The sequence below is a fragment of the Strongylocentrotus purpuratus genome, unplaced genomic scaffold (assembly GCF_000002235.5).
Source record: "Strongylocentrotus purpuratus isolate Spur 01 unplaced genomic scaffold, Spur_5.0 spur5_scaffold_9, whole genome shotgun sequence".
Lineage (NCBI taxonomy): Eukaryota > Metazoa > Echinodermata > Echinoidea > Camarodonta > Strongylocentrotidae > Strongylocentrotus > Strongylocentrotus purpuratus.
The window spans coordinates 26,333,126-26,351,366 of record NW_022145615.1 but is presented as its reverse complement, the minus strand read 5'-3'; the positions used below and the strand labels follow the sequence as shown (position 1 = coordinate 26,351,366).

The 18,241-nt window shown below is 37.1% G+C and overlaps 2 protein-coding genes across 3 annotated transcripts; both read left to right on the top strand.

Annotated features, from left to right (window-relative positions):
* Positions 1-3,242, top strand: LOC582331 (glutaredoxin-1). Its single transcript, XM_782286.5, has 3 exons — positions 1-132; positions 895-1,053; positions 2,664-3,242. Exons 1-3 carry the CDS (start codon positions 91-93, stop codon positions 2,772-2,774), a joined length of 312 nt encoding a protein of 103 aa, XP_787379.1. The 5' UTR covers positions 1-90; the 3' UTR covers positions 2,775-3,242.
* A 4,952-nt stretch (positions 3,243-8,194) lies between these two features.
* On the top strand, positions 8,195-17,770 carry LOC100893102 (BLOC-1-related complex subunit 8). 2 transcript variants are annotated; one of them, XM_003730309.3, is made up of 8 exons: positions 8,195-8,394; positions 9,101-9,240; positions 10,041-10,079; positions 10,776-10,888; positions 11,270-11,334; positions 12,174-12,281; positions 13,525-13,624; positions 17,394-17,770. In XM_003730309.3, the coding sequence occupies exons 2-7, from the start codon at positions 9,150-9,152 to the stop codon at positions 13,616-13,618; spliced, it is 510 nt and encodes a 169-aa protein (XP_003730357.1). In that variant the 5' UTR covers positions 8,195-8,394; positions 9,101-9,149; the 3' UTR covers positions 13,619-13,624; positions 17,394-17,770. The 2 variants fall into 2 exon arrangements, with proteins under 2 accessions (XP_003730357.1, XP_003730358.1); XM_003730310.3 differs by lacking the exon at positions 13,525-13,624 and having other exon boundaries at positions 8,199-8,394.
* Positions 17,771-18,241: the final 471 nt, after the last annotated feature.

Below are 18,241 nucleotides of genomic sequence, written 5' to 3'. Positions count from 1 at the left end.
ACGTATTAACGAACTTGTCAGGTGAGAAGCTTGAAGGAAGGAAGATCGAACTGTTTTTAGTATTATATTTCCTGTCGGATATCATTAAAAATGGCACAGACTTTTGTAGATGCTCAGATACGTGACAATAAGGTGAGTTTACTTATTATTTCAAATGATTAATTTGCAAAAACGTAATATCAACCCCCCTCCCGATCCCGTGTTGTTGTTGACAACGCCGGCGTAATGCAAGTGGTCATGCCGCCGAGGCTATGGGGCTGGGGAGTCGGATCCCGTCGTCGTTGTTAGTTAGGAAGACGCCCTGGACATGCTGGAAGAGAAAATGCTGTATCATTGTAGACTTCTATGCGCTCGACTCTAGTTAGGGTTAGCCTAGGGCTCTATGGTAACGAGTTGTCCAGAGCCGTTTGTTGGGTTACTATACTAGTATTATATCTCTCTTTGAGAGTTTTAGTTTTTCAATAGAGGGTTTCTTAAAATGTGCTTTAATTATATAGATCTATGACACATACATGTGTAGATTCTACAGTAACTTACTACTGTAGCTGCCTGCTAGTAAGTATGACTGAGAGTGGTCGCATGAGTGGGAGTTTTATTTTGTTACTCCATTATGTTTCCTCTTCAAATTCAAACTGGCTGGATTGTTTCCTGCTATGTTTAATACTGTTAGATAGCCAGGAGATATTAGCCACATGGCATGCAATAAAAATGTAGTCTAGTCTAGAACTATGTTTGTGTTTAATAGTTTTCATATGAAACAATTCTAGATAATTGACCCTACCTGTTTGCAAATTCTCAATTCATATTTTTTTTTTTTTTTTTTGTTGACAAAAATGGAAACTTAAATTTCATTGAATTTTAGTTTCTATTTTACTCTTTTTTTTCTTCATTTAGGTGGTGATGTTTTCCAAAACTTTTTGCCCTTACTGCAAGATGGCAAAGGATTCTCTAGCTAGCGCTGGTCTTAAGGATTACAAGGTGGTTGAGTTGGAAAATCATAACATGTGTGCTGAAATTCAGGATTATCTGAACAAGTTGACTGGAGCTAGATCGGTAAGCATTTTACTTGTCAAGCTGCTGTTTAAAGGTAAAGACCAGTATTGGAAACGTCCCAATTTCAAAAAAATGAAATGGAAGCTTTTTATTACCAATCATGTGAAAGAATATGTTTGACTAATACATGATGATAAAGATTTTGCTGGGAAACCGCCTACTAATTGATATATTTGGTAAATTAGTTTATCTATTGAACTGTGAGAGATAAATGCACGAGTCACGCGTAGTCCCATATACATCTTTCTGCGTCCAGTGCTTGTAATTTTACAAAGACTGGGCCAAATTTCTTATCATTTTGATGATTCCAGAACCTTGCAGTACACATCAATACTTATATGCTAGATGATCAATCTTTTCTGATCGATTCCACAACATTTCTTTCACAATGCAATCGCATGACCATAACTGGTCTTTATCTTTAAGAGCCGACATAGACAAACAATGCGGCAGCAATTGTTTTATTTGTCATTGTTTGTGTGGTGTTTGTTTCTCTGTTTTTGTATTTGTTATTTTTATCTTGCCCTATGTTTGACCAGGATTTCTTTAATGATTGTTTTAATATTGAATACAATGGACTGTTTTCAATAAATATTGGTAACTATAAGTGCATATGATCTTGAACCATATTACAAAAATTTGAAACACTAACAATTTCAGGGGTTATTCTATTAAACTCTGTGTACATATAAATTGTACATCCAGAAATGTCCATACAATGCGAGAGGCAAAACAATATTTTTTAATTCAATTCATATTTTTATCACTCTTGAGGATAATATTTTTTTCAATGAAATTCTTGAATGTTGACTCTGCACAGTGAGAAAAAATACCCAAGAATAAAATTAACATGTAGATAAGGAAAGACCAAAATAATTTTGAAAGTAGGAAATGGGCAGGAAAACAAAACTGCTGACATGTAAAACACAGGAATTACTTCAAGGAAGTCTCACTATTCATGTAGGAAGTGGTTTAACTTATTTATACCTACACTGCCTTGCCTTTGAGCCTTGAAATGATATACCCCTATCTGCAGCTCCTGGAAGCTGATGATATGCTGTGGCTGTGCATCGGTATGAGTACCAGGGTGTAGTAAATAATAATTGCATTATCACATATATTGTCTGTTCAGAGCCAGAAGGGCATTAACTCAGGATGAGTCGACGCCCTTCTGGCTCCAAACAGATGATGGAACATGTGCCCATGTACTGGTGCAAGTAAAATGTACCTACCAGGGACCTGTTTCACAAAACCTTTTTTCCATGACAAATGACAAAAATCAGTGACAAATCTGTTGACAACCAATCAGAAGCAAGGATTTCAGTAGCTTATAACAAAAACTGTCATTTGTCACTGATGTTTTGTGAAACGCCCCCTGAAATGTGTTTATAGCATGTAGGGACTAATAGAAGACTGCACCACATGAATGACTGGTAGTGCTGCCTCTCTTTACTAATTTTGGATGAGTTTGTGATTTGTGGTATTCAACACTTTCCAAGTTGGGAATTGAATTACACCGCTAAATGTAAGTGCTTTTTCAATTTTCACCAACCAACTTTAAGGCTTTTTAGCATTTCAAGGTGTATTTCTCTTTCATCCTTTTTTACCAGGTTCCCCGTGTGTTCATTGGAGGGAAGTGCATCGGTGGCGGCTCTGAAACCAAAGCGTTGCAGGAAAGCGGGAAATTAACCACCATGCTCCAACAGAATGGTGCAATGTAATGTGCAACTAATCTTCCAAAGCAATGTTCTCTTCTGGTGTGTAATTTTGTGCAGCATTACCAATGATGTTAGGATTTCATAGAGCTAGATTATTTCAGTTTCTCTTTGCTTCTTACCCACATCACGCCAGTGCTTTTACATAATTATGTAGGATTAACTTTTGCCAAATTGAATGATAATCAGTGTACAAATAATCCTTGTTTGCGAGTGCATTAGTGAATATGCACAGCTCGCAGGTTAGGTCACAATCGGATAACAAAAGAGACTGGTCGAGTCCATTATCCAGCTCATTGTGACTTAACCAATTATGTCTGTTTAGAGCCAGAATGGCATTAACTCATATTGTTTTACACACAGTTCACGCCCTTCTTGCTCCAAACAGACAATGGGAACCATAAGTTTTAATGGCTAAAGCCCAATCAAATACAATCCTTCAAGACCTGCATTATTTTTGACCCCCCCCCCCCTCCCCCCTTGACAACTTCCCTAAGTGGTCTCCCAAAACTGCAAACAACTTTCCTAATGATTACTGTGACTGACATTGTCGGTCTCAGCCTCTCAGGGTATAACATTGTGGGTCTCAGGGTATTTATTTCATCCTTGTCAGTCAAATGAGATGTTCTTTGTTTGTAGCAGAAAATCAGAATTATAACCCAATCTCTTACACACTGTTAACCAACCAGTACAGTTATATGTTACTGATGAAATGTTTCACAGAGTTGTCTTTGTTAAAAGGTATCACTTACCAAATTGATTGAGCTGATGATTTACATGTAGTGGTTTATTGTATTTTATGCAGGCACCTACAGTACCACCTATATATTTCATTTCCTTCAATAATTGTTGCATTCATACTGGCATACCTGCCAACCCTCCCGCATTTTCCGGGATATTCCGCATTTCTGGAATTTTAGGACCTTAAAATGCGGGAGATTCCGCATTTTGGAAATTTAAGCCAAATTGGGCTTGTATTACCATTTGCCGCGATTTGTGCGAGAGCTCTCGTATAGTATACTGTGTGTGTGTTGATGGCCGCGGAAGCTCATTTGGCTTGTAATGACGATTTTGCAGCGTATTTGTGCCACTGATCTACAGCGTAGAGATCAGCATTATGTGTGTGTGTGTAGCGTCTGGCCTGGCATGTACTCTCCATACACGTACACACACACACACACCAATACAAGCGATGTACAAGAACATGCACACTTCACCAGCGATAAATTTTGAGCGAACGGGTTAGCTTCGACGTGTGATCGTGAATGGTTACTAAACTTGCAAAAAGTTTGTCAGTTTTACTTATAATGTCTTCCAATCCCAAGGAATACGCTTGCTTGATGGATTCATGGAGTTTACCGTACCGTACTAACTTTTCAATTGTCTAATCCAGTATTTGGAAGAAGTGTGTCGGGACTATGGTATACAGAGTGAACGCACGCTGCAGTGCGGTACCGGAGGTGAGTCGGTGCCAGTGGAGTGGGGCGCGGCGGCAGCGATGGCGAGGCGTACCGTACATGTACTGTGTATAGTTTGATCGATGCATGTCAAATGTTGCCGTAACTGAGCTGTGTTGGACAATCGCTACACCGAATTGAATTCAGCGTACCTGCCAACCCTTCCGAATAATCCGGAATATTCCATTTTCTGGATTTTCAGGACCCCAAAATCCGGAATATTCTGTTTTTTTTCTCAAAATTTCGATTTTTTTTTTTTTGTTTTTTGTTTTTTTTGTTGTTTGTGTTGGTGTTGGTGTTGCTTAAGCCAAATTAAGCTTGTTTTATCCTTTGACGCGATGTTAGAGTTCACGTATTGCGTGCGTTGAAGGGCTGCATGATTAAAAACTGCCGCTGCATGTGCTAACGCCTGTTAAGTGTACAGATTTCTTATTTTCGAAGACATACCGCGCTAAAAATTCTTAATTCTCATTTTCAAATGTTGGCAGGTATGTACTGGTACAGATCATGTAAATGAATTGTATTACCTAAAGTGTTCTTGCAGCATTTTTCCAATCAGAGCAAACATAATTAGTTTTATGCATATTTGATTTAGTGCTCTAATTGCCACATCCGCCAGTAAAAGCATGTTGAGGGAACCATTCATCACTTTTGAATTGAATTTTTCCAACAATATAGATTTGTTTTATCATTAAGAGTTTATTGTAATGTTCAGAATCATGTCACATTAAATCAAATACAATTGGGCCATGAAGGGAAAATGAAAACAACATCTATGTAATATGCCATGTCATGCTATTGGTGCTCTATTTTTTCACAGTACATGTGTGTATATAGATTGTTGTATACGACTAAGATACAAAGATTTTATAACCTCACATGTAACAGGTCACAGAAAATGCTGAAATTCTATACCTCTTTATTCGTCGCCGTAAAAAAAAAAGAAGTGCTGATGTCATTTAGTAATTACACACTCATGTATTTGGTTACACATATATTCAATTTTGAATGCGCAAGGAACATGTATAAATCTCTGTAATAATTGTTCTTGAATTCGCTTGTGAGATACAGCCAAAATTGTAATTATAAAACTCTATTTAGACTTTAGAGTCTTATAATTATCTGTATGCATGCATTTTTTAATGAATTGTGACCATATTTGGCTGTTCTTGAAAAACAACTGCAGTATAAAGAATGCATGTATGCTGTACACTGTATAATTGCATTATTTGCATACTTGTGATAGTGACGAGAATTCGTTTTTCAATACAATATAAAAATAGAACTCTCGGACTCTATGTCATAATAGTGTAACTTGCAAAATTCAGGAGTCTGCTGTCTGTAGAATCATGGTTCACAGATTGTGCCTGGGTCCCTTTTTTTAACTGTCCAAGTGCTTTCAATTTTGAGTTAACAAGTTCCTAAATCAAGAAAAAGAATGTATGCATGTCATATATGGTTATAATTATATATTTCTAGAGGAAACACATATTTGTCTGTACTTGTTCTTAGTCTAATAAATGATTTTCTAATGAGTAAAGTATCGACCTCTCTTTGTATCAATTTTATGTACATGTGTCTTTCCTCTACAGAATATATGATTTTCTAATTAACACACAGTACTGGTAAGCAACTAGACACTAAAATATAATGACAATTCAAAGGGAAAATTTCCTTGGTGAAGACAGACAATCATAGAAATGGTTAAAGTTTGAGGGGAAAATGGACTGAGAAGAATAAATGTGACTTCTTTTGAATTTATAATTGTTTCATGAATAAGCCACCTCAGAGATATATCTGCGCAATCTCTAAAACTATTCGAGACTGTTGGATATATATGTGTGTTCATGAAAGTTATGTAATTATTCCTTTGCATGTAGGCACTGGCGGTACATTCTGTGAAAGTATTCCTTTTCAAGAGGGCAAACTAAAGGTATTCGTGAAACACCTCCATCACTTTGGTCGTGGTTATTTTAAGATGCACAAAGTGGGACGTCTCCATGTGTAAAAGATCTATGGATATTTTGGGGGTCACTTTTACCAGTGCTATATCTCCAATACAAAGACAAATATTAGAAGGAACAGATGCAATTTTTCGTTATGTCATTATTGGAGGCGTATTTGTAGATATCCTGCCTGAATTAACATCTATTCTATTATGATGATTTGATAAGAAAATTTAATGTACCAAAACAAAACAAAATACTCGTTATAGAAATCGCAAATGAACTGTAAAACCAGGAAGCTGTAATTTATTACAGCTTCCTGGTAAAACCGCATAGCCAAATAATGTGGTAAGACAATCATGACAAAAATACTTAACCACTCTTTCTCTAATTTTTCACAAACTTTCACCAACATGTTTCTAGGTTTTTCCCTACTTTTAGGCTCTGAGCTTCTACTTGTCTTTTTTTCTGTTCTCAGAGGCCGATTTACACCATGAACAATTATTGAAAAAGCATGAATATGCAGGGAAAGAAAGATGATGGTAGAAAAGAGAGGGGAGAGAGAGGAAAAGGGAGGGAGAGAGAGAAAGGAAGCCGGAGGGGAGAGAAAGAGAAGGGGAGGAGGAAGAGACAGAAGGGAGACGAGTAAGCGATATATAGTCTATACAAAACTACTAAGTGAAAATAAAATACTACCCAACTTACACTTCATTATTTATTTATTTGAATTACGTTAATTGGCTTTAATATTGTAACGTTCAATTCCCGTTAATAACTGAGGAGATGGGTATGACAAACGAGTAGAGCATAAAAGGTATTTATAATACAGGCGCGGATCCAGGATTTCTTAGGGGAGGGGGCCCAACTTTTTTTTTTTTTTGCCCGGCCCCCCCCCCTGGATCCGCCACTGTTATAATATATTATTATATATATTATTATTATTATTATTATTATTATTATTATATAAATTAATCTTCTTATCCATGATATCTTAAGTGATTTGGTACGCATAGATGTCAAATATTTGTACTCCACTATCACTGTATATGCTTCCTATTCTTCAGTCCTGATTTAGTCCTGGTTTATAATTTGCAAATTTGGTTCTATGGCAGCTATGGGAAACCTCGTCAGCCCTTAGTAGACCTTCCAATAATGGTGACAAGTTAACTAGGAATATTACATGATGATTCAGTGTACATGTTTCCAAACCATATTCGACTATTAGTTTCGTTTGTCCCATTACAGGCTCCCTAAACATATTGTCGATCGCTCAGTAAAACCACATTATATTCCCGACACGGCAGTTGTAATCAAGGCTCCAAAGTATGGTGCTTTTGATATTTGCATACACGCACTAGCTCGCTAATGAATTTTGATTGTGCAAATTTTACTAATGGCAAAATCAAATACAGGTATTGTGCAACCGCATTATGATTATGTTTGGTCAAAGTTCAATACTGTTTACTAAGTCAAGACCTCGACACACACAAGAGAACAGTTACATGGCAGGCAAAATAATGAAGCATAACGTCAGACGTATAATTATGTTTTTGTTTTAATTTATTTTACAGACTATATTATAAGCATAACTGTTTGGCCTGATCACGGGGGTCTCAGTCATGTAGAAGTGCTGTAATTAAGCATGCGTGTTCACAGATTTTCCAGACACCCACTAAACGAGGATTTCTTCTGATGCCAAAATACACCCTAAACGAGGATTTCGCGTGGTTTTCCCCGAATTTTATATACTCTAAACGGGTATTTCAAAAAAGTGTACTTCTAAACAAGAAAATGACCCAAAATGGACGTCTTTAATGAGGCACCGCCCGGGGGGGCGTATTTTTTTCCATACCGCTAATGCGTCGCGTCCAATTAAAAAAACACCCCTTTATACGCGTTTTCTTGGTCACGCATATTTATGTTTACTGACTGAGACCCCCGAAAAAGAAGGAGAAGAAGAAGAAGAAGGAAAAAAGGAGGAGGGGAGGAGAGAGAGAGAGGGAGAAGAGCAAAAACAAAAAATAATGAAAGATGAAGAAGAAGAAGAAGTTTGTACCCTCTATGTTAGGATCCAATACCGAGTTTTCATAGAGCGAATTCCTTTGTAGCCGAGATGTCCATTACACACCCGGCCCAGAAATGAAATGTTATTGTTTTCATGATTGATGTGTCTGACTGTCATTCGTTAGTCTTCAAATGAATGCTTCGTAGACTTGTGTACTGGTAAGTCAGATTCTTCATAGTGTGTATAAAGGATTCTTTTCTAATCAAGAAAGAGTTAGGGCATAGACTTCTAGCTCTAGACCTATTCCAAAATATTTAGGTGATATCGAGGGCGGGTAGGGCCTAATCACCCCGGCCGCGCCCGGTGGGCCGGGGTATTGACCACTGTGTCGCTGCACTGGCGTGTTGTTAACATTTTGAATTTGATACTTTCTAAACAATTACTACTTTGTAACTTGTAATTCATGGCATGAAGGCATTGAAACATTAGTTATAGTATATGCCTGATGATAACTATATTGATGATAGAGGGCATTCCTGGTTCTGAGAATCAATGGGAATTTAGTATTGATCATTTTGATGGCATGAATAATCCTCAAAAGACGGACATGGACATGGGCATCTGAGGCAATATTTCACAGAATTCAAAACTGTCATATTGCGGGCAACCCATTGAAACTGTTTGTTAGTACATGTTTATTAACATGTTGAATAGAGATAGAGTAGACCACTCGCATTATAGAAGATCTATAGAATCTTTATTCTTGATAATTTCATTTTATTCTGTAGAGTCAGTGACTTGGTAGAGGTCTACTAGATCCAGATGATCTATACAATTGGTTGGTGCGTTTAATTTTGAAAATTTGGATGCAGTTTTTATTTAGTATTTCAGCTATTTAGTATTTCGATCTGTCTTCTTGTTCAGCCATTAGACAATTTATTCAACTAGATTTTTTGGGCCAGACTTGACTCTGATGGACATCGACAGTCACAGCTTCCATGCGTATTCAGTTGGAAGACAAGGTGCCATGCAACATCCACAGATTGTACATGGAGCTCAGAGAGGCAAGTCAGGGATGATTTTAAATGTGATGAGAAACTTTGGGTTTTTGATATAGCAAACATAAATGTAGATCATAATCTATGATACTGATTTGAAATATAACCTCAAGCTTAACAGCTATTGGCTACAGAATAATCTGGCTCTGCTCAGAAACTCTTAGGAACTATTAAAACAGGAGTTCCACCATTCAGAAAAATTCCATAAACATTCATTTTCTTAATTATTAATGACGGAATAGTTTTTTTCATCCAGGGGTTGTATGAAAATATATTTACAATACTTATATTTAGGCTGAATGTATGATTGAAAATGTTCTTCATGCAGGGAAAATATAAATTCTAATACAGGGCAAATGGGAGGGGAGCCTGCAAGATCCGTCGCAGAGTTGCCAATTTGTGTTTGATTGATTGTACCTTCAAAGTTTCATAACTTTCTTTTTTTCAATCGGTTTAAAAAAAAAACTTTCACCGACCTGTTTCTCACATTTTTCTGCTTCTCTCATTTTTCTACTTCTATTTATACCAAGTTAATGACAAGATGGACTTCCCTGTTCTGTAGAAATTAAGGCATTTATTGTTCAAATGTAGCGTGGTAAGCCCCTGCAAAAAGTGCATGCAATAAAGGACTTGGCTTATTCAATGAGCACATACAGAAATATGAAGCATATTACACTCTAGTGACTCTTCTTCATCAGAATACTGCAGTTCTGCAGCATTATATCTGAACATGCATTAACACAGTACCACAGTTTATTTAGTTGCAAATCTGACCATTTTCTTTTGCTGTCTTTTGTTTGCAATAGATGGTGTTGATCTGGAAGTTGATTATAAGGTGAAGAAAGGTGAGACATTTTGTGGATGCTTGATGAAAAGGACTTAAATATACATCTATTTACTTATTTATTTACCCAGTAGTTATTTTTGTTGTTTTTGTTTTTCCCTGAAAGGTAACTGAAAGGATATTTCCTGAAGTATTTGAAACTTCTGTCAGAGAATGTGGTTATAATGTGTCATTGTTGCAGCGTAAAAGGAAAAAGAAAGTCAGGCTATATTCTTTCTTGAAAATACACTTTTTTGGCTTTTAACCAAGAGGAAGTCTGACTTTCTGAAAGATCCTCATCACTAGTGGAAAATGCCCTACAACATATGTTTTAATCCACATGATTTGAGGGAGGCTCCCATTATTTGGACATCTTTTTTGTTTTGCTGATTTGAATACCTAATTTTAAAATCCCAGCTAATAGCCTGACACTGACTATTACTTAAAAAATGAAAGAGTAGACATTGAATTGTATTACATTTTAAGTTACATAGGTTGTTCCATTTCTGTTTTATTTGTATCTATATTTGCATCATCCACACTAGCAATACCATATAGCATTTTTGGGGAAATACGACAGGACTTTTGACCTTAACAAGACTACTACATGTTGCATGGTTTATTTATTAATTAACACCATCAAAAAGAGTGAAAATAATTACCTGGCTTTCAAATATGCAAATAAATGTTTTAATACGTAGTCATTTTTTATTCACAGTTACTGACAAGTTCTCTGAATGCCTACACATAGTGGTGAATGAACCTTCCCTGGCCCTCTATCGGCTTCAGGAGCATGTTCGTCGATCTTTGCCTCATCTGTCACAGTGCAAGGTGATTTTTTTTTATTTGATTTGATTTGAAGTGCATGTACAACCAACTTTCAGTGATGCTTTGAATAATTTACCATATACATGTATTGACAAGGACAAATCTTATTATATCGTATTCATATTAAATTGAGTTAAAGTAATGGTGATTTTGTACATATTCCATAAGGATTCATGTACATGTGCATGAAGTGCATATGTATAAGTCATACTTCTACAACAGACACACAAGTGGAAGAGTGTCTCAGTCAGAAGTATTTCACTCGGTCCCGTTACGGTCGACTTACGCGAGGTTGGCTGTATACTAGATTTGTAGGATATTAATCTCTTTTTCATGTTTGATCTATTTCTCACAATATGGTACCACTTTGTTTTTAAACTGCAGACTGACCTAGCAGCATTGCAGCAAGAGGTACAGGGGAAGTGCTATGATGTAGATTACGCCACGAGGTAAGTAGTCTGTTATTATCATTCAATGTTGAAAATGGTTGCATTGATTAGGAATCCTAAAAATACTTTATACAGTTCTACTTCAGATCATAGATTTTAGGCTAGAACTCAAAATATTTGCCAAATTTATTTGTTGGTGTGTATTTGTTAGTGCATGTATGGCTTCTCAGATTACTTGTTTTAATGTTGTAATTAACCATAGTTGTAATTCAAGTTTTAAAAAATGCTATCAAAAACTGATTTTTAAACCATGTACTTCATTAAATTGATTAAAGGGATAACCCAACAATTAGATAAATACACTACCGGTATGTGTAATTCATACTTGCGCATACAGGCATTGAAGCACTAGTTATGGTAATGATTATGATGACGATGATGATATTGATGATAGTGGGCATCTCTGGGTCTGAGAGTCAATGGGAATTTAGACATTGATTGATGGCATCACATTTTGATTACTTGATAGTCTAATCCTCAAAAAACAGACACAAACCCATTTTTGACAAGTAAAAACTTGGATAGGGAAGCTCTTGACATCTGGGGCAGCATTTCACAAAACCATCATAGGATAATAGTTTGATAGACCCTTTGAATCGCAAGTATTGAATGTCATCCGAGCAACTCACCAGAGCAGCTAAAGACAGTTTAAAGTTATTATGAACCTGTTTCTCAGGGTCCATTTCATTGTTGCCCCAACGTCCTCCAAGCTATGTGACTTAGATATACAAATAGATAGATACATACATACATACATACATACATACATACATACATACATGTAGATAGATATATAGATAGTAGTGCAGTAATGTACCAATGTATTTGTTATCTTACAGGACTGTTGACGGCATGAAAGCAAGCGTACGACCTTTCACCTCCATCAATACCCTCCTCAAGAGTGCTGTGGTCACCAAGCAACATTTGAACCACCGAGCTTCAGACAGGTAAGTTATATAACCATAGGACCTAAGACAGTTATCACTACATATGTACCACTTAAACCTTTCAAACAGAATGAAAACAATTGTAACTGTACTTGAAAAAAATTATGCTTTTATTATAATGGGGCTACATGGACTTGAAAATATAGCATATTTTATTGCACCAATCAACACCTAATGACGTTTTTAATACCCTGAAAGATTGTCATTTCCAAAATGTGTAAATTGAAATTGCTTCTGCCAAATATATTACTCTGCCAGTATAAAGGTGAAGAGAAAACATTGCATCCCTTGCATTGTCAATACAGCTGGAAGGGTCATTTTTTTGTTCTCTTTGAGGTGTTTTTGTTTCTGTTTCATTAGAATCAGTAATTAATATAAAGATTGCTGTAAGTATTGATTTCTTTTATTCTTGTATGTATTCATTATTTGTAAACTGAATTGTATGAGTCTCCAGACTTTTTATTCTGTATGTTTTTATTTACAATAAACCAGAATTGAATAAAGCAGTTGGTTGGTTGGTTGCTTGATGTTGATCATCTGCCACCATTCTGTACATCAAGATACGTACTTGTAGAGCAACTGTAGTTCCTCTTAGTTTACAAAAGTGTTATTCACAAATAAAGGATCTTTTGCTCTGCAGGTTAATTACAGTGAAACATGATTATATTAAGAACACTGTTATTATGAACCCTCTTTTGCTGGTATCACTTCTTTACATGCTATGGTTTTTTAAGGCTGATATAAAAATCCCATGATCCAATGGAGTTTGCAATGTACAAGGTTCCACTGTAATGTACATGTACAACATTAAAATCTGCATGTAGTGATAACTCTGACCTAAGTAGAGCAAGCAACAGACAGGTGCATGTAATCTTTTTAAACAGGTCCATCAAAAATGTTCTAATGACAAACGACTAATTACGACAGAGGTGACCTGTATATACAGGTTGTCATTTTAGCTAGGTTTGACCCCATTTAGGTCTTCAAGTCAGACGGGTCTCTTACTACTTTCTGTTCTCCTTTTGGTTGCATGAGGAATCTTTTTTATTCAAAATTCACATACTGTGTACATGCCTCTGTTTTTTTAGCGTGAATTATCAGAATAATTATTTTCTATGGACACAGCCTTTTGTCAGAGTCGGCCATTGGTTCATTTCATATTTTCACCAATGTTTATATTTGCCTCCCCCTCCCCTCCCCCCCCCCCCCTCCAATCATTATCGACCCATATATCCCTCAACAGAAGGGAGGTACTTGAAGGAGGAAGAGGAGAAGCAAGTAAAAGATCATCTATACATGGCACTCCTAAGAGACCACTCAGTCAGGCCAAAGATTGATCATGGGTATATGAAACCACTTATTGCCCCCTTTTGTGTAACCCCTCGCTCCCTACACCGCATTGTGCTTTGGCATGTGAATGTTTCTAGACAAAAATAGGTCCTACTAGTGGCTGTTTTAGGCCTGGCGCACACTACATGATCTGAATGTGATTTGATTATTGAAGAAATAGTAATTACATTTATTATAGAAATTTAAACAAAGAACTTTTTACTGATTTAGATATATTAGTGCCATTAAGCCTTCCAGTCAGAAAAAATGCTGAATAGATTTAAAATTGTAGACAATCGCACTACTGGTCTGGCGGCACTTCAATTCTGAGCTGATTTAGCTTTTCCTCCAAGGAAACTTTTGATTTAATCAAGATTTTTAGGGTTTTCATGTTCACATAAAATGCTGTTGTAAATTCTTCCAAATTTAGATCGCAGTCAGATTGTGTAGTGTGCGCTGGGCCTTAGTTGTCAGTAGACATTTTTAATGTCTCGGGTTACCTTTCCTAACTTATAATCAGGCCAGACCTGTCAGTCAAGCTAGCTACATGTAGAGGTTGATGGTATATGAATCCACTAATTGTGCTCACTTGTACCCCCTAGTTTTCATTCTGTAGCATGAGCATGTTCCATCTTAATAGGCAGGTGTCCTGTAGAATCAGCCTTTGTATGATTGTTCATCAACATTTTGTGAAAGTGTATTAATTGAGACCACTCAGTCAAGCAAGAGATTGATCATGGGTATATTTAACAACTCATTTCCCTTTCCTGTGCTCCTAGCATAACATTGTGCTTGCCTGTACCCCCTAAGATTGTGCTTTAGCATGTGGATGTTTCATCATCATAGAAACCATGTCCTGTCTGTAAAGCTGGCTATTGTTATAGTCATGAAATGCTGTTGAATGATTTTGGACTGTGGGCATTTTAATCACCCAGACCTCGCAACCCAGAGGATGATGGGTATATAATAAACCACCTGTTTTGCTTTCTTGTATCCCTAGAATAAAAGCTTTCCATTTGTGGATGTTTCTTATACCCCATTCACAGTGGCCTCAAACACCGCGACAGCAGCGGGACTGTCCCGCTGCTGTCGCGGTGTTGTCTTCAGTGTGAAGGCTCGGACCCGTTATAAACTATCGCGGGATAACACCGCCTCGCGATAACGCCGCGACAAACTATCGCTAGGTTCGCCTAGCTACAGCAGCGGGACAGTCCCGCTGCTGTCGCGGTGTTTACTCAGTGTGAAGGCTCTCCGCTATAACACCGCGACAAACACGTGTGATTTGTTTACTTACCTATCACTGACCTCTTTTCTCCAGCAATGGGGAACATAAAGTGAAATAGAAATAAAGTAACCAGTGGATTCAAATTGATTTTATTATTATGTAGATATTATAATTATCCAAATAAAAATATTTCACACTTCAAAAAATTAAAATATTCTGACTGGAAGCAATAAAAATGCTAGTTTTTTAAAAAGTAATATGATCGAGGATACAAAAAGCAACTTGACATGTTTACCTTTTGCAAGCTTGCCTCATCGTTTCAAGCAATCGAAAACCCCGCGCTGAAGTATTTCCGGTCATATCGGGGTCACTCGCGGGTCATGAGCCATGCATACACGTGTTTGTTACGGAGGTAATAAAAATCACCCGCTGCAGCGTGAATGGGTACATGATATTTATCCCGCTGCTGCAGCGGGATAACTTTTCTACTGTGAATGCATTTGTAGCGGTGTTATGGCGGTGTTGCCGCTCCGCTACAACGCCACTACAAATTTCAAAACCACTGTGAATGGGGTATTATAGACAGGTGTCCTAGTGGCTATTTTAGTTGTTATTTTACCTTTTTGTTCATGTTGTGTCTTATATTTCCCTTACATTGTATTATCACCCAAAAATCTAAATATAGCTCGATAGAGATTAATGGATAATGGATATAATTAACAACTAATTGCAACCCCTTAGCTTTTGTATGTAAATGTTCCATTTATATAGACACGATGTCCTTTCTGTGGAGGTGGATATTATAACATTTATTAGCATTTTCAACATTTTGGTTCAATATCTTTCTCCAATTACTCACTTAGAAATCTCATCAAGCAAGAGATTGATGGTTTCAAGAAACCCTGCTTGTTTGTACCCCCTAGCATTGCGCTTTAGCATAAGTATCTTCCATCTTTGTATATAGGTGTGCTTTAGTCATGCCCTGGCCCCCCCCCCCCCCACTCAGTGTTATTTAGGGTACGCATATGCTCGTTCCCTCTTTTTGAAAGCACCCCCTATCTGAGTACTGCCAACATTTCCGAACCCCCCCCCCCCTTTCTCGGGCTTTTTGCTGGCTTTTCCTGCCTTGGAGACCCCCCTAAATTCGGGAAAATGCTCAATGTACCCTCCTAAATTTGGAAAAATGCTCAATTTACCCCCCTAAATTCGGAATAATTTCTCAGGAGTCCAAAGAGATGAGAGAAAAAAAAAAAAAACACCCCCTTTTTAAAGAAATCTCTGGGTGAAAAGTCAAATAGCCCATTTTCTTACAATTCTCGGGCCAGACTTTGTCTCACGAAAAGTACCCCTTAACCGGACATTTTGGTAACACGCATGCGGTCATTCCGACCCCGGAGTGGGGGGGCCGGGAGTCATGCTAGAGACAGAAAATTGATAGTGGTATGCAATAACCCAAGGTATGAAGAGTGACATAATGTGCATGATACTGTAAATGATTGAGTCATTAACTTTGTGTTTATGCAAGAATTATAATTTGCATGATGTATATATATATTTTCTTTGTTTCTGTTGTATGACATGTATTTCTGTTCATGATAATAATAATAATAATAGTAACATTTATGTAGCGCTTAATACTAATGTTCCTAAGCGCTGTACCATTATAGACGTGTACTTCTCCTAATATTTTGCATAAAAATGTCTCATAACTCTAGCTCAGAGAGACCAAGGTTTACGACACGTGTTTATCAAATTTACGTGATCAATGAAGAGGTTCATCTGACTGGCATTGTAACTGTTTAAACAATTCCTTTTAAACAGTGAAAAAATATATATTTGGGGGGGTTAGCATTCAATGGTTCTAATGTTCATTCTGCAAGCTTTGTCATAAATGTAGATCAAGAATCTGCTAATACAGTATGACTATTAGTTAAAAGCATGTATAAGCACCAGATGTGAAACATCTGATCCAAGATCTGCATTCTATGTGGTCAATGTAAGAGCACATACATTTTTTGTTTTGGTCCAGTTTTTGAGGAAAAATGTAGTGGCGCTTCGGCAAGCCGGTGAATAAGCAGGGGGATGGAGAGGAGAAACACTAATTTTTTTTGTGGGTGGGGGAGGGGTCTGGGGGAGGTAAATATTTACGTTACTATTCTATTTTTTAAACGTTAAGGGGGTTCTGGGGGGTGGGGGCGGGCACGTCAAATCGGCCTGTGGATCCGCGCCTGGTTGCGATTGATATCAATGGCAAATAAGTTTGGGATTGATCGCACCTGTTTATAAGACGGGGCTCAGATGTAAAACATCCATAAACTATGGCCTCTGTGGTCAATGTCCCATCCCATTCTACCAGATCTAGTCCTGCATCAGCAAAAGCTCCATCTACAGTGTGTATACCAATTGTCTTACAATACTTGCAGAATATACTTCAAGCTGAAGTTTTCCCCAAAGCAGGTCATTTTTGTATAATCGCTGTGCAAAAGGAAAAACCTTTACAAAAAGTTATGAGGCTGACGTGGAAGCTAACACTGATCCATCTCTCTGTTTCTTTGCAGCCTCGAGCATGGTTACTACAAGGTGACTTGATGCCGTAAAGCTATGTGAGATACCAGGACAAAGCAAGGACACAGGGACTCTTTGTAACTTTGTAACTGGTAGTCACTAGGGAGGGAGAGAGAAATGGCTACAGTAGGATTATACATTGTCCCTTTCAGCAGTTTGCGGTTCCTGATCATTCATGAGATTGCAGGTGCAAAAGGGGGGTGAATTTTACTATGATGGGTCTTGGTGGGAGTTGGTTTGTCATTAAAGTTTCAGTCAATATTTCTCAGTTTACAGGTACCTCGAATTGATATTTTCCATAATAATGAAGGATTAATTTTCTTTCCTTTTTCTAAATGATCTCCTTGAATTATTACTTTTTAATATTCCATGTCATTGTTGAAAGATCAGATGAACGGATAAATAAGAGATCACTGTAGACAAGGTTCATGTATAAGTGGCCATCTTGAAAGTGCTTTATTCATCTCCTTCCGCCAATCGCGGCCTCATTACGCACATCAACGAACTATTGATGTTGTTCATATAGTACCACAACATCCCCCTTCTTTCAATGACAAGTTGATAGTGCTCTCATTAACCAGTTATATCTTCCCTGCTCAATAGGCACTGTACATGATGGAAATTATCCACTAAAACAGTAACACAATTTAGAAATTTCAACAAGAGGAAACATTCCAAACATATTCTTCTTTTCTTTTTTTTTGAGAAGCACAGTACTAAAAACTGTTCAACTAAAACTTACAAGTACCTTTCAACAAGAAAAACAAATTTTAGAATGGTAAAATAGTGTCCTCCACTATAACAGGCATATTTTTGTCGCTGAATCGACATACTTGTATAA

Excerpts from the sequence above, each read along its gene's own strand:
- LOC582331 (XM_782286.5), top strand. The coding sequence starts at position 91 with ATGGCACAGACTTTTGTAGATGCTCAGATACGTGACAATAAG. Across the intron at positions 133-894 it reads CTCAGATACGTGACAATAAG|GTGGTGATGTTTTCCAAAAC; the intron begins GTGAGTTTACTT and ends TTCTTCATTTAG. Across the intron at positions 1,054-2,663 it reads AGTTGACTGGAGCTAGATCG|GTTCCCCGTGTGTTCATTGG; the intron begins GTAAGCATTTTA and ends CTTTTTTACCAG.
- LOC100893102 (XM_003730309.3), top strand. The coding sequence starts at position 9,150 with ATGGACATCGACAGTCACAGCTTCCATGCGTATTCAGTTGGAAGACAA. Across the intron at positions 10,080-10,775 it reads TGATTATAAGGTGAAGAAAG|TTACTGACAAGTTCTCTGAA; the intron begins GTGAGACATTTT and ends TTTTATTCACAG. Across the intron at positions 10,889-11,269 it reads CTCATCTGTCACAGTGCAAG|ACTGACCTAGCAGCATTGCA; the intron begins GTGATTTTTTTT and ends TTTAAACTGCAG.